The sequence below is a fragment of the Polypterus senegalus genome, chromosome 17 (genome assembly GCF_016835505.1).
Source record: "Polypterus senegalus isolate Bchr_013 chromosome 17, ASM1683550v1, whole genome shotgun sequence".
NCBI classification, from domain to species: Eukaryota; Metazoa; Chordata; class Cladistia; order Polypteriformes; family Polypteridae; genus Polypterus; species Polypterus senegalus.
Window position 1 is genome coordinate 2,459,179 of NC_053170.1, and position 14,714 is coordinate 2,473,892.

General features: G+C 52.0%; 1 protein-coding gene across 1 annotated transcript; it reads right to left on the minus strand.

The window, feature by feature from the left end:
• Nucleotides 1-787: 787 nt before the first annotated feature.
• Nucleotides 788-13,269, minus strand: dusp3a (dual specificity phosphatase 3a). Its single transcript, XM_039740695.1, has 3 exons — nucleotides 12,733-13,269; nucleotides 8,991-9,217; nucleotides 788-3,604 (listed from the first exon to the last, which is right to left on the minus strand). The coding sequence occupies exons 1-3, from the start codon at nucleotides 12,957-12,959 to the stop codon at nucleotides 3,396-3,398; spliced, it is 663 nt and encodes a 220-aa protein (XP_039596629.1). The 5' UTR covers nucleotides 12,960-13,269; the 3' UTR covers nucleotides 788-3,395.
• Nucleotides 13,270-14,714: the final 1,445 nt, after the last annotated feature.

Here is a 14,714-nt window from a genome sequence, read left to right on the forward strand (position 1 = left end):
GGATCCCTTCAGTGATGGGGGGCTCCTAAATCATCCGCACACCCTCACCCTCGCACTGCCATGCTGTACTGTGGGTGTTATGTTCTTACTGGTCAGCGCCAGACATAGTGGGACTCTGTGTGGCCCACTTGACTTGTCCACCTGTGGCACTTTATTGTGAAAGACTTGTGGATCATCCTGGTGGTCCTCTTGGATGACTCAGGTCTCCACGTCCCTCTTCGTCCCCCTTTACCTCCTGCTTATCGTGAGGTCCTGAGCGCTGACCTTAGCCGAGGTCTTCAGATGTTCTTTGGGGCTCCTCCGTGATTTCAAGGAGCCATCAGTGTGCCGTTGGGGTCATTTGTGGCAGGCCGGCCTTTCCTGGGCAGATTGGTGAGCTAATGGCACTCACTGTGCTGCAGGCCTTAAAAATGGCTTTGTCACCGTGTCCCGATTGGAAAGTTTCTCAAATGTCTTTTGATCGAGGCCACCTGGAGGTGACGACTTCACTGTCATACCATCATGGTGGGAGTCAGGAGACCGGGAGGTTGAGATTCAGCTGTTGATGAACTTTGGTTAGCAGTTTGGAGGGAGTAACTAAGGGGGGCAATTACCTTTTCACAGTACAGGTGGTGGGTAACTTTACGACTTAAAATATATTAAGTACATGGGGGTCCAGGTCCCCCGGTTCATTTCGTCCCAAGGTCTGGACAAAAGGAGGGTATCAGGAAGGGGGGCAAACACTTTTTCACAGCACAGCACTGAAGGCCTGAGTGATAAAGCAGCAACAAGGCAGCGGACACTGGCGCATTTTTTTGCATTTCTTTTATTGTTCACACTTACTGTTTACACAAGCAGACTAATGGCTACCACACAAAATCAAGTGCACTTTGACCTGCGCCTGCCCTGGCGTGTGAGAGTAACGAGTGGCGAGTTCATGTCACTCACTAGGTGGGCGCTGCCCGACCCCAGCCATTCTCGGCCACCACTGCAGTGCGTTCACTGCTCACTTTGTCTTCATCATGGCATCAGAGTTCACCCATCAGTCATCCCAAGCGTCCCTCTGTTAGTCGTCATCTCCGTGTAAGGCGCTATATGTCCTTGACGCATCCTACTTCACCTTCTTGGCCCTGCAGGGGTGTGGGAGTCCAGATTCGATTGTGGGTGGGCGTCCACCACGCTTACTGGGTGACACCCTCCTCGCCGGCACCCGCTGTGTCCATCCTTGACCAGGCAAGTTGACAAAATTAAAAAATGACAAATTCATAAGGCGGGTTTGACTTTTGTCCTTAACGTCCAGCAGGCCTGACATGTCGGGCAGAGCCACCTCTCCGCTCCGCTTCTCCTGCACTGGCACAGGGCACTCGTGCTAATAAATACTTTAAAAAAACTGTAAACATTGGTGACAAAAACACTCGACAGAATACACACACATACATCGAGATATATTTCTATATTTTTAAAATACTGTCACATCAATCGCCGCTCATCCCCCAGGAGACAAACGTGCATGAAGCTGGAAGAGACATAGCTAAGAGGGCCGACTACCCAGCAGGCCTCAGGTCACCCCACTCAAACCTTCTAAATGCAGCCGACTGCCAGACCACTAGGGGGCACTAGCAGGCATCATTCAGTGTGACGTTATCACCTCAGCAGGCCGCATCGTTCCAGCAGAGGGATGCTGGCTCAAGTAGTGACAGCTGCATGGGGTGCTCAGGGTGAGGGTCTCGGCCAATGGTCACCTTTGAGAGGGTCTTCCAGGTGATGGGGGAGGAGGGGGGCATCACTGGGCACTCCAGAGGAGCACTCGAGTTCTTCTCCTTCTGGATGGTGCCAGGGGATTGGTCACTTCACCAAGAGCGGGCAGTGCAGTCTGGGCTCTGGGCTTCTTCTTCCCAGGAATGTATTCAGGAGCAGGGCTGCCCAAGGCTGGCTCGGCTAGAGGGGGCCGACACTTTAACTCCTGTGGGTTTCAGGTCAGGCATCTCCAACGGTGACTGGGCAGCATCCAGGAATGTGAACAGATAATGGGGTAGAGGAGCGGGCAGGGCAGCACGGGCCGGCATGGGCGCGCAGAAGAGACCGATCGCTCCTGGCAGGAAGACATTGACAGAAGATGCAGACCCGTGGGCAAGTGTGGCAGATGGGGCAGACTGGCAGCCTTGGCATACCAAGCTAAGGGCACATGTGTAGGCTGGCCCAGAGCCAGCAGCAAACCTGCTATGCCCCTCACCTTAAGCTTATATAGTGCCTTTCACTGTGGCCCCCATTACAAGGCACCTTTAAAATAAACAGAATTCTTAATTTAAAATACAAAAAGATTTAAATGGCTAAATCTAATCATCCACAAGGGGGCAGGCTTGGCATGCAGAGCTGCGTGGCACACTGCACTACACTACACAGTCCAGAAAAATCAATAAAAATGGACACATTGAGACCCCAAATGGCATCAGAGCCCTTGATGCCACCAGAATGTCTACTACTATGCATCTGCAACATTATGATTGGGTAAGTACAGCGCCACAGCCTCCTGGGCACTACCCGCCAAAGGCACTATATAAGGACAACACTGATCAACGATTCACCTAAGCTGCCCAGCGTGTCTGCCAGTCTCTCTCTGGACCAACACCACAGACCCATCAAGCTTGGTCCACTTGATTTATGGAAGACGGAGGTCCTGCCACCTTCAGAACAGAGGGCGCCTCCTCTGGTTTTCAAACTGGCACTGCATTTTGGCAAGCCGCAATTCCCAAAGCAGCCACAAGGGGGCAACTTGCGAGTTATCCTGCACCTCTCTGGCAGCCTACAAAGGTGCCCAAATAATGTTAGGGGCAGAGAGGCACACCCTGCAGGCCAACATGCCCGCTTTCGGTGACTTTGTGTGTAAAGGCACTATAAATAAGAGAGAGATTTCTTCTGAGTCTGCGGCGTGGTGACAAATTCATCAGCAACTCCTGTGTGACGAGCAGGTCGCTGTGTGGCGGTCATCCCAGGACAACACCTGCTTCTGCAAATCCCAAAAACGAGACTGGCAGAATAGGGTTAATCATCTGAGTGCCCACCCTGTCCAGTAAGAGACACTGATGCAGCCCGATGCCCACCTCCCTGATGTGCCAGTGTGGCCAATCAAGGCCTGCGCAGCATTACGTCCCCTCAGCAGCTCCAGATGGTGAGGATGCCACCTTTTACTGGGTCTACAATGTCGGCCCCTATGAGGCCTTGTGGAAGACTAGGTGCCCTGCTTCACCAACGGAGCGCAGACACCGGCCAAGCATTTCACCCGGAAGACACCAATGCCCCCCACACGCACGCCACACACACACAGACTCCGCTTCTGAGGTATAATGAAATGCGGCTGCCACGCCTGCCCATCCGCCCACCTGCCTGCCATTCCGTCCGTCTCCATCTCCACCACACTATTTCGTCTTGATTTTACCCTCCTTTGCCAGTCTCTCGTTAAGCTGGCACAGCTGCCTCAGGAAGCCATCATTCGGTCCAATCTCCCGCTTGTGGCGGACCGTGGCGAGGGCCGTCTTCACATCCATCTTGTGGCGCAACATGAGGTAGGCGATGACAAGCGTCGGGGATCGGCTGTACCCTTCTCGGCAGTGGACGTACACCCGGCCTGTGGGGGGCAGAGGACAGAACACCAGTCAGGCGATTTAAACTCCACTTTGTGTCAGGCACACCCCAGGGCGGCCTGCCAAGCCGAGGCTCACTCAAGTCCCTGGTGCCCCTCTGGCAGCCTAAACCTTAACTTCCTGAGTGCGGGGCATTGGGGTCAAAGGTCAATCTTTGGGCACGCGTCCCAAGCTGGCAGCGATCATTACTAATCCAGCACGAGGGCCGCCTCTCACACCCAGGCGGGCGCTGGCGGCGTGTAATTCCCTTAATGAGACAAGGCTGCCGCGGCGGCTCGAGATTTATTGGCATGGATTTTATGTCTGCTCTGGCGCTCCGACACTACAAGACAGGCAGGCGCCCGGGTGTTCTCTGAAGATCAGGACTCTGCTCCTCGAGAGTGATGGGGACAGACCAGTTCTGGCCCTTGAGGACACCACGGGGGTCAATGACAGTGCCACTTTGGAAGTGACCAATGCTGGCCCTCGAGGACACCATGGGGGGTCAATGACAGTGCCACAGGTGTCAATGAGAGTGCTACTCTGAAAGTGACCAGTGCTGGCCCTCGAGGGCACCATGGGGGTCAATGACAGTGCCAGTGCAGGTTCTCAAGAGTAGAGGCTCCTAAATAAGAGACTTGCCACCATAGCGGCACCCAAGATGAGGATTATCATCACAGTACTGCTCAGTGATGCATGTGGAGTGAGCTCATCGGTGGGGTCCCTCAGGGGTCCGTCCATGGACCCTCAGTTACTTTTTTCCAATTGACACTAATGGCATTGTGTAGTTAGTGAACTTGTGACATTTGAAGATGGCACTCAGATTGGAGGAATGGCAGACATGGAGGAAGTGGCAAAAACAATTCAGAAGACCTGGAGAAGCTTCGGAACGGGGATCAGAACACCTGGAAAATGAAGTAGAAAAGCGCAAAGAGGGGCAACAGGAACAGCAAGTCTAAATCCAAGATGGGGGACACTGAGCTCTGAAAAGAATTGAGGGGTTTATGTGGACACAGGAAGGCAGAGAAGTGAAGTGACCAAAATGGCAAATCAAATAAGAGGGTTAGGTGGTAAAAACTGGTGAATAGAAATCAAGGGATGTCATGCTCAGGCTGTAGGGGGCACTAGTGAGACCACCTCTGGAGTCCTGTGAGCAGTCCTGGTCACCACACTGCAAGAAAGACAAGAGCGACATGTGAAGCCACCCAGAGCATCCCAGGACTTGAGGACATGTCCTACTGGGACAGCCTCGGGGAACTTGGAACAGAGGGGACAGCTTGGGGACCACAAAGTCCTCAAGGGCATCAATAGAGGAGACTTGGCACAATTCTTACGAGATACCAAATAGGAAATGTGTGTGGAATGGTCTGTGAACTGTCATTGACACAATTCTTAGAACTTAATGATAAATCATGTACTCGAGGACACCTAGTGGAAATTAAGGGAAGTGCATTTAGCTCTGAAGAATATTATTATTATTATTATTAATAATAATACACTCAATTTCCATAACATTTTTCTTACTACTCAAAGCAATTTAAATAGACCAAGGGGGGCCAATGTGTAGTTACCCCCCCATGAATGATGTGACAGCAGCCATTTTGTGCCAGTTCACTCACCACACGTGAGCTGTTAGGTTGGTGAGGTGGTGAGATAGCCAATTAGGGACAGGTAATAATTAAGGGGCCAGAATGGACGAGGCCGGGGTGGGACATTTAGCCAGGATATCAGGATACCCCCTACTCTTTATGAACGATACTCAGATATCTTTTATGACCACAGAGAGTCAGGACCCCATTTTTATGTCACGTAAAGGATGGGATCCATTTTTAGAGCCCAGTGTCCCTGTCACTGCACTGGAGCTTTGGGATTCACACACCACACAGACCACAGGGTAGATGCCCCCTGCTGACCTCTTCCAGCAGCTTCTCCTAGGTGGTCTCCCATCCAAGTGCTTGCTTAGCTTCAGGCGACTGACATGCTGCAGAGTGCAGGTGGTGTGCCATGAAGCCAGGATGGACTTCTTTAACTCAAGAATCTGAAACAGACGGCCGAGACGTGGAGGTGAATGACATGGGACCCCCGAGAAGCTTGAAGAAGGATCTGGAGGAGAGTTTGGGACAGCAGAGCTACTAGCGAGACAAACCAGCTGGGTGGACTGAAGGGGCTTCATACTTCAAATGACAAATAACAAGGGCCACATTCAAAACGTGACACGTTTGTGGCTTCCATTTAAGTGTGCGCCTCACGTGTATGATTAGTAAAAGAGGAGAGTGGAACACCAACATGTCTGTCAGTGTCATAAAACGCTAATGTCTGTCGGGGTGTGCCCAGCCTCTCTGAGCAATCCGATTGGTCAGTTTGGCTTTGGTCTGATTGGTGGGTTTCGCTGTGGCTGAGACACATGAGGATGCGGAAGAAAGGAATAGGAGGAACGCTGAGAGTCGCCCTCAAAGACAGGATGTAGTCATACGAGTACACATGGGGTTTACACAGCGGGTAATGGGGGTCAATAAGGGGGACGGGATGCAAGCAACGGCGCCTTACAATGACAGACTCTGAGGCTTTACGTGAAAAACGCAATCAAGATGGGGGGGCTGAGACTCACAAGGATACCCCAGAAAGGCATCGGAGGAAGGCTGAGGGTCCATGGAAGGCAAGAGAGACCAAATATGAAATGTGTGTGAATTTGGTCGACTGGCTGTCACTGACGACGAATAACATGGCGAGTTTTGCACCATAGAAATGAAAGCCCCCTGTTGTTTATGGGCTGTAGGAAGGGACAATAAATAGGAGGGCACAATGTCACTTGCCACATGATTAGCAGTTGGAGAAGCTGAGCTAATCTGAAGTCAGGTGGTGACCACCACAGACACCTCGATGACCCACACATTGTCTAAGAAACTCCAGCACTGCCCCTTGAAAACATCAGGAAAGCCCCCCTGCCACTGCAATGGCACAGGCAGTGGTGCCCCCACAAGAGTAGTGGCACAGGCTACGAGTGCCACTCACAAACAGTGTAAAGAATGGGCAAGCTTGCAATTGCAACAGCGCAGGTTGTGAGGGTAACGCCCAGGTCTGAGGCAGCAAGAAAGAAAGACCACCGTCACGGCTCAGGAGTGGCACAACAGTCCAGCAATGAGCGAATAGGCGGCATGCCCAGGGAGTTTGTAAAATGGAAAGGGGTTCTGGAGACAGGGGGGTCAACGGCAGCTCAGCCAAAAACACAAAACGAGGAAAGGCAGAGTGAGGGTGAGGATGGCGACATCTTCTTTAATCTTCCTCGAAGACTACGGGGAGAGAATGAACGACGCTGACGGGCGAGAGCTCTGCAGTCCCAGGGACAGGAGGGTGAGACCTGTGGGCGCCGCCACTCACACTGCACCTCACTGCACACTCGGGTTCACCCCATGGCCACCCTCAGGGTGCCATTCTTCCTTTTCTTTGTCACCGGCCTCACCTTCCACCCCTGCGGCTCAGTATTTGTTAATTGATCTTTAGAAGCAGTTACAACGTGTGGCCTTGTATTGATTTATTATTTTTAGGCTACCATTTCAGGGGGCTTCTTAAAATATAAATGTGTGCAGTTTATCTAAATTAAAACAGAGAAAAGCACGGCTTGTTTATATGAAGAAAAGTCCCAGCCAGGCCAGCTTATCGCCAGGCGGCTCCTGGTAATGAGATGATGGGCACTGTTTGTTAACCTGTGAAAAGAAATCAGCCAACAAAGAGCACCCTACAGGTTTTTGGGGTCTTTAGGGTCCTGTGCACAGTGCCCAGTGGAGTTCTTACTCACATGTGCTCACCAACATGCCACAAGTCACCACTCTCTGGTGCCAGGGTTAGTGGGCAGAACTACGTGACCTCGAAACTTCTGTCTGCCTTACCTGAAAAAGCTCAGGACACGTTCAGTACAAGCAGAACATGGAACACAAAATACAGGTGAGGAGGAGGAGAAGGTGGGCAGAGAGGACTGGCACCAGATCTTAGAGTGGCAGACAAATGGGCGGGTTAGACGCTTGAGGGACTGCCAGCCGGGTAGGGTGAGTGAGATACTGGCAGTCAGCTGGGCGGGGCTAAATGCTTGAAGGACAGGTACTGTTTGTGGGGGTAAAAGATATATAAGTGACATGCAAGTGAATGGGGCTCACTAATTTAGGGACAGCCAGCTAATTAGGACATGATGTTTGAGTGGCAGTCATCTGAGCAGGGGTGGGCGCTTGAAGGACAAGCAGCTGAGTGGCATGAGAAGTTTGACTGGCAGCATACTGGACATGATGAGATGTCTGAGTGGCAGCTGAATGGGTGGGATGTTGAGGTTGAGGGACCCCCAACTGGGCAGACAAGACACTTGAGAGACAGGCATCCAAAGGGGGTTAAGATGTTTAATTGGCTTGCAAGTGAGTGGGGCTCGATGCTTGGGGGACAGCCATCTGATTAGGACGAGATGTTTGAGTGGCAGATGACTTGGGTGGGTTTTGATCCCTGAGGGGCAGCCAACTGGGCAGGGTGAGATATTTGAGTGACAGCCCATTGGACGCAATGCGATATTGGAGTGGGGGGTGAAATGCTTGAGGGACAGGCAGCGGGGCGGGATAAGAAGTCTGAGTGGCAGCGGATTGGGTGGGGTGAGATGTTTGAGGGACCACCAGCTTGGCAGACTGGCAGCTGGGTGAGGTAAGATGTTTGATTGACAGCCCACCGGATACAATGAGTTGTTTAAGTGGCAGTTGAGTGGGAGGGGCTAGAGAGGTTTCTATGCCCCCCCCACTGTCCTGTGCACAGAGTCTAGTAGAATTCTCACTTGCACATGCTCATCATCATGCCCCATGTTGGCACTCTCCAGCACCACGCTTAATGGGCAGAACGTTCCACAAGTGGGCAGCACTGTTATGACCGTCTGTCTTCTTTATTTTAATTATTCGGGTACGATAAACAGACCACCTGCAAACCCCCATTGCTCCCTCTGAACCTAGACAAGTGCTGTGTCACTCTTGGGGGACAGCAGGTCACCCTTGGCCTCTCCTCAAAAGCCACCAGAGAGTCCAGGGCAGCCCCTCAGTAGTAACTGGGAGGTTCTTCTTCAGGGACTAAACAGTGAGGGGCTCCTCGGCAGGAGCTGAGTGGATGAGTTCTTTTGCCCAAAAGGAAAAGGAAACCCACCGGAGCTCATCTAGAGCATCAGAAGAAGGCGGCCAAGAGGCTTAAGGGGTAGGCGGGCAGTCAGGACTGAAGGATGACAAAAAAAAAAATAGGCTCAGACTACTCGCATCACATAACCCACCTGTCACTTAATCCCATCTCATAGTGACGTCTGGAGATTTGAATGAAACTCGGTGTTAAAAAAGTGGGCCGACCAAAGGACCCCAGAGATGCCCCTTCAGGTCTCACCTTCCTTGTGGGCCAGGGCCTTGTCAATGAAGTCTGCGGCCTCCTCGAAGAAGGCGCTGAGATCGAAGTGCTCCGTGTCGTTGGCCTTTATGCCGTGGTAGCAGATGCCTGTGCCCGCGTAGAAGTCGGCATTGGTGTTGACGTGCATGAAGGAGTTGCCTTCCGCCGCATTCAGGATGTGAGTGACACCGAGACGCTGGAGCCTCATCACGTTCTGGGCAACAAACCTGCATGGAGACAAGGGGGACAACAGCAGTCAGTGTGAAATGGGGCACAGGGTGGTGACAAAATGGGACAACAGATCAGGGTCCTAATGAGAAACAAAAGTGACTGGAACTGGACGGAAACGGCCTACCAGTTACACTCAAACTGGGCCATATGAGCCACCCCCCACCAAGGTGCGTTCCCAAGTTACACCCGAGCCCAGGGTGACTAGGACTCATGTGCCACCTCCCTAGCCATGACACCCTCAACCAGTCCTCCCAATTAAGCCTTACTGGCCTAACTGAATAATACGACTACCCTCCCACCCCATTTATTACCCCCTGCCAACCAAACATGGCAGCAAGTCCTGCCCCCTCTCCTCCAAGGTGACACCTCTAACCAAGGACCCTTCTGGCCAAACTGGGTTACAAGAAATACAGGATGTCAAGACCTGACCCCAAGCAGGAGACCCCCCTAACCAAGGAGGGGACTAGTCAGGTGGTCTCTTGGTCTGGAACCCCTGCAGATTTTATTTTTTTTCTCCAGCTTTGGAGTTTTTTTTTTGTTTTTTCTGTCCACCCTGGCCATCGGACCTTCCTTATTCTATGTTAATTAATGTTGAATATGTTTATTTTTTATTGTGTCTTCTATTTTTCTATTCTTCATTTTGTAAAGCACTTTGAGCTACATTTGTTTGTATGAAAATGTGCTATAGAAATAAATGTTGATTGATTGATTGATTGATTGATATCCCCTTAAGTTATGCCCCCCCCCATATCAAACAAGGACTCACAGACCACTTCCCCAGTCATGACACCCTCAACCAGTACTCCCAATTAAGCCTTTCTGGTCAAACTAGATAATACAACTACCCCACCCCCCCCCACCCCATCCCACTAACCTAAACCCCTCCGACTCCTACAACCAAGGACCCCCCCCCCTCAGTTGGGCCTTCACATCCTAAGGCCTAACTTGTAAACACCCCACCCCCATCCAGCCCCCAAACCAATGTCTATCCCCTCAATTTAGCCCCCCCCCAATCAGACAAGGACTCACAGACCACCTCCCCAGCCATGACACCCTCAACCAAACGAGGAGCCAACATCTGTCCCTTCAAACTCTTCCTCCAAGTTAACCCTCTCTGGCCAAACTGGGTAACAAGACTCCACCCCAGCAGTTACCTAACTTTGTCAATTGGGAAAATGTGGTCTGCTCCCAGTTATACCAGTTAGGAGCAAAGATGTGCCTCTCAGTTACGCCCCAAGTTGCACCTCAGGCCCCCCGCGTCTCCCAATTACACCCTGCCAGCCAAACTGGGTAACAACTCCTGCCACCCTCTCCGCTAAGGGGACCCCCAACCAAGGTCTCTCCCCTCCAGTTAGGCGTTCACAGCCAAATTAAGAATCAGACTCTGCATCCCAGTTAAGTCCCTCTGGACAAACTGGGTAATAAAACCCGGCACACCTGCTACATGCCTCCTGTCAATCAGGGTCCTACTAAGGTCTGCCCCCCCCCGCCACACCATCAACACACCTCGATGATCTTTAAGACGTGAGGAGTGAGGTGGCTGCTGGGGTGGCACCGTCACCCACTGTGGCCTTGGCTGTGTGGCACTGTGCCATCTGCTCCCTGTCATTGCTCAGCGCTGCTGTCTTTTTGCAGGTCACACTTGGCTCCATGTGACAACCCAGACACACACACGCAGGCTCAATGGTTTTCTGTCCTCGGTGTGCGCGCCATTTCCCATAATGCCAAGAAGCTGGCACTAGCCCAGGAGTGCCCAGGCAGCAGAGCTTGTGCTCCCAAAATAAATCGTCTCTCACACGGCCAGCATCTGCCACTCGCTGCTGGTCACATCGGAGCACCGAGGGGTCTCGCTGCACGTCGCCATCTTCGTCTCAGCCACCTCCTGAGGTCACGGTAGCTGCAGGGAGTTGGGTTAGGAGATCCTGAATTGGGGTCATCTCTCCTTTTCCCACCTCTGGGTTCCCAGGTTCCCGGCCTGCTGGGATTGACCCATGTGGTGTTCAGGAAAATGTAAAGGGAGAGACGGTGCCGCCCTGATGACTTCTCCTATTTTGTAAAGCATTCCTGGTCAATGCCAAGCAGATGCCATGTGTGCCAGCTGCTGGTCCCACTGATGCTTCCAGCCCTTAGGAGTCTAAATGGAGACTGGACTGGGATGATGCCGTCTTTCCCTTCCTCCCCAGCCGGTATCTATTTAGGAATGAAGAGAGCGAGGAGATGATTGCCTGCCATTACTTTTCAAAACGTACAGCTTGCTATATAGCGCCTTTCATGATGCCCTTTCCATAAGAGGGATCCACCCCTGTGAGAAGACAGAGTGGGGACTTCAATCCAAACACAATTCTGGGATGCCATCAAGCACACCAGTGCCTTGCTTAAAATGGCCAAACTAGGACCACAGGTGCCCCCATGGTCAGGGTAACATATGCAAGGCACTATATAGAGGTGAACCTGTCTGAGGCCTCGTGCTGCACAGATGGGCTCCCCTGACCACGGACTGGATCGTAGGATGGACAGACGGGTGGATTCTCGCTCTGTCAGTGAGGGGGTGCTGTCGCCCACGGCTCATGGATGTCTTGATGCCCTCTACTGGCTAGCGCCTGCATGACAGTCCGTGAGGGGCTAAGTGGGCACATGAAATATCACCCACACTGTTGAGCTAAGGCTGTAGTGGCACAGCAGCTTCCCCAGTTCCCACTCCTCCATCCCCTCTGGTTTTGCATCTCCTCACCCAAGCAGCTTGTTTTCAGTTCACAGGTGCCATTGGCAAAATGGAAGATAAAGTTGGCAAGCAGCACAGGCACCTGCACAAACAAGCAGAAGGACACCCCTGGGTAAGAAGAGGCCGTGACGTTACTGCAATGCCATGCTGTTAGTCAGGTTCAGTGGGTGGCAGAGCTGTACCAGTAGACAGAAAGCAGCCCACCCGTTGAATTTACATGGGCTCCCTGTAAGCCTGGGGGTTCCACAAACTCTCGTTTGCACCCATCGGACGTGAAGTGTGCCCTCCAGTGGCGGCGAGAAGCACACGCCCTGAAAGCCTTCACCAAACACCCCAGCCATGCATCGCCGCCCCGGCGTCCTCAGTTGACCTTCACGTAACACGGAGACCCCGCAACTGCACGCACGGACATCGCGGACAAAGGCGACCTGCGTGTGTCTGTCAGCAAACCCCGGGGCTCGCAGGCCGACTGCGAATATAGCGCCGTTCACACGCACTCGGACGCGGGAAGCCGGCAAAGTAGGTCGGTCGACATCCGCGTTTTCGTCGCAGATGAGCATCGAGGAGCCGACATGACGAGGCAGCACGACAGTGGCAGCCCCGCACGTGACACCAAGTGAGACGGACGCGAACGAGCAGGCGGCGACCCTACGCGAGTGCCCGCGCGTGACGGACGGGAACAGGCGCTCGGCCAGCCGGCTGTCAGGAAGGGCGGCGGCTCGGAGGGAAGCTGGAGACGTTCAGAATGAAAGAAAGGAAAAAAAAACATAGTGAAGAGAAGCCACTCACGCGTTGCCCACGTAGATCCGCGGGTACACCTCGTTGCAGTGCTGGCTCGGCAGGCTGTAAAAGCCGCTGCCGTTGGAGAGCAGCTCGTTGAGCTCCTGGACCGAGATCTGGAAGTCGGACATGACGGCTCCAGCAGGTGCTTCGGTCGAACTGAGGCTCCTCTTCATTAAGGACTGCCTCCGGAGGGGGCGCACTCGGGTCAGGTGGCTGTCGGGGCGCCGCCGCATCTCCGCCCGCCGCCACCGCCACCGGAGCGCTCGATCGTCTTCGGCCAGCTGCTGCTGCTGTCGCTTAGCTGTACCGAGTCTGCGGAGCGAAGGAGACAGAAAGAGAGCTATGAGCGACGTGAAGGCGAGGCGGGGGGACTCAGGGTTCTGGGGGTGGTCGCAGAAATACTAGCAGAAAAAAAAGGAGGGGGGCGATAATATCAATGACAGAAGAAGCGGGGAGGTGTGAAACACAACGGGAGAAGGAACAGCCACTGCGCACAGCAAATCAAAGACTGAAATAAGAAGAACGTGGAACCCGAGAAAACAGAGAGAAATGGGGGGTGATGTGTCATAGAAAGAGACTTGGCACCCGGGATGGGGGCGGACGGAGGGGGCGATTTGTCTTACATTGCAATTATCCTGTAATGCGCCTTTGTGAAGCGCTCACTGGGGAGACTGGGATGGGTAAGAAAACACTTGACTGGTAAGAAAATGGGGACGAAAACAGCCGGAGAGGGGAAAGAAAGTGAACTGCTGACAGGCACAGACAGTGCGGGGGCTCACACGACAGGAAGAAAATGTGGAGGAGTTAAAAGGGAAGAGCAGGTGGCGGCGAGGGGCGCCCCACTGCGTACAAGTCTGAGGCAGGAAAGAAAAAAAAAAAAAAACAAGGGGGCTGCTTACACAAATAATGAAAGTGGGAGACGAAAATGAGCTGCAGACTTCAGAGGGGGTCTTCAAATAGCGATGTCTACCTCTTATAGAGATTGGCTCAGGCGCAACCTGTGATTCAATGATGCGGACTGAATTTAAAAGTGTTATATAGTGCCTTTCATATCCCGCCATCGTTGGGGGCGTAGTGCGCTTAAGGCTGCGCAGTGCAATGCTTACTGTCACTGGTTTACAGCCAGAACTCACGTGACATGACGGGTTACTGTTTATCAATCGTGACGGTCTGAGTTTAAGAGTTTTATTTATATAGTGCCTTTCATATGTGCCCGTCCATCCCAGAAACCATAAAGACTTCCTCGGGTCCGCCCCTTTTCGGACGATCTTAATTGTGTCGTCGCGTTTCCGTTGTTCTAGAGCCTTCAGCCAATCAGCTTTAAACTCCGCCTCTGACATCATAACCTAGGAAGTACACAAAAAAAAAAAACCAAAACAAATCATACCATTGGAACGAGAAAACAGGAGAAAGCTGACCCTCCATTTGTAAATTCACAAGCAACGTAAATCTTGGTCAAAAATACGGTTATTATTAAAATTTGTAAGGAATGAGTTTTTAAAAACTGTTATTTAGGTATGTGATATCGGGGACCTTAAAGCATAAGAGCCCTTCGTCATGGCTCATGATGTCTTCGAGTTAAAAAGCTGATTGGCTGAAGGTGATGACTGTCAATATAAGACCCTCCCCCTGTTTCCTCTTCGGGGATTTTTCTTTTTACCTTCGAACGCTTCTTGTTTATCTTAGGCATGGCTCGGCATGAAAGGCACTACATTTATTTTCTTTCTTTTTATAGTGCCTTTCACGTTTTATCCCTTTCTTCAAATGCTTCTTATTTGATTTGCGGTAGGTGTGGCTCATCATGAAAGGCGCTATATAACTTTTCTTTCGGCACAACTCAACATGAATTGCACTACATATTCTTTCGTTTTATAGCGCCTTTCATGTTTTACCCCTCTCCTTTCTTTAAATTCCGCTAATTTCATATAGGTGTGACTCAACATATAAGGCGCTATATTTATTTTTATAGCGCCTTTCATGTTGATTCT

Excerpts from the sequence above, each read along its gene's own strand:
- dusp3a (XM_039740695.1), bottom strand. The coding sequence starts at position 12,959 with ATGCGGCGGCGCCCCGACAGCCACCTGACCCGAGTGCGCCCCCTCCGG. Across the intron at positions 9,218-12,732 it reads CGGATCTACGTGGGCAACGC|GTTTGTTGCCCAGAACGTGA; the intron begins GTGAGTGGCTTC and ends GTCTCCATGCAG. Across the intron at positions 3,605-8,990 it reads GGCCCTGGCCCACAAGGAAG|GCCGGGTGTACGTCCACTGC; the intron begins GTGAGACCTGAA and ends TGCCCCCCACAG.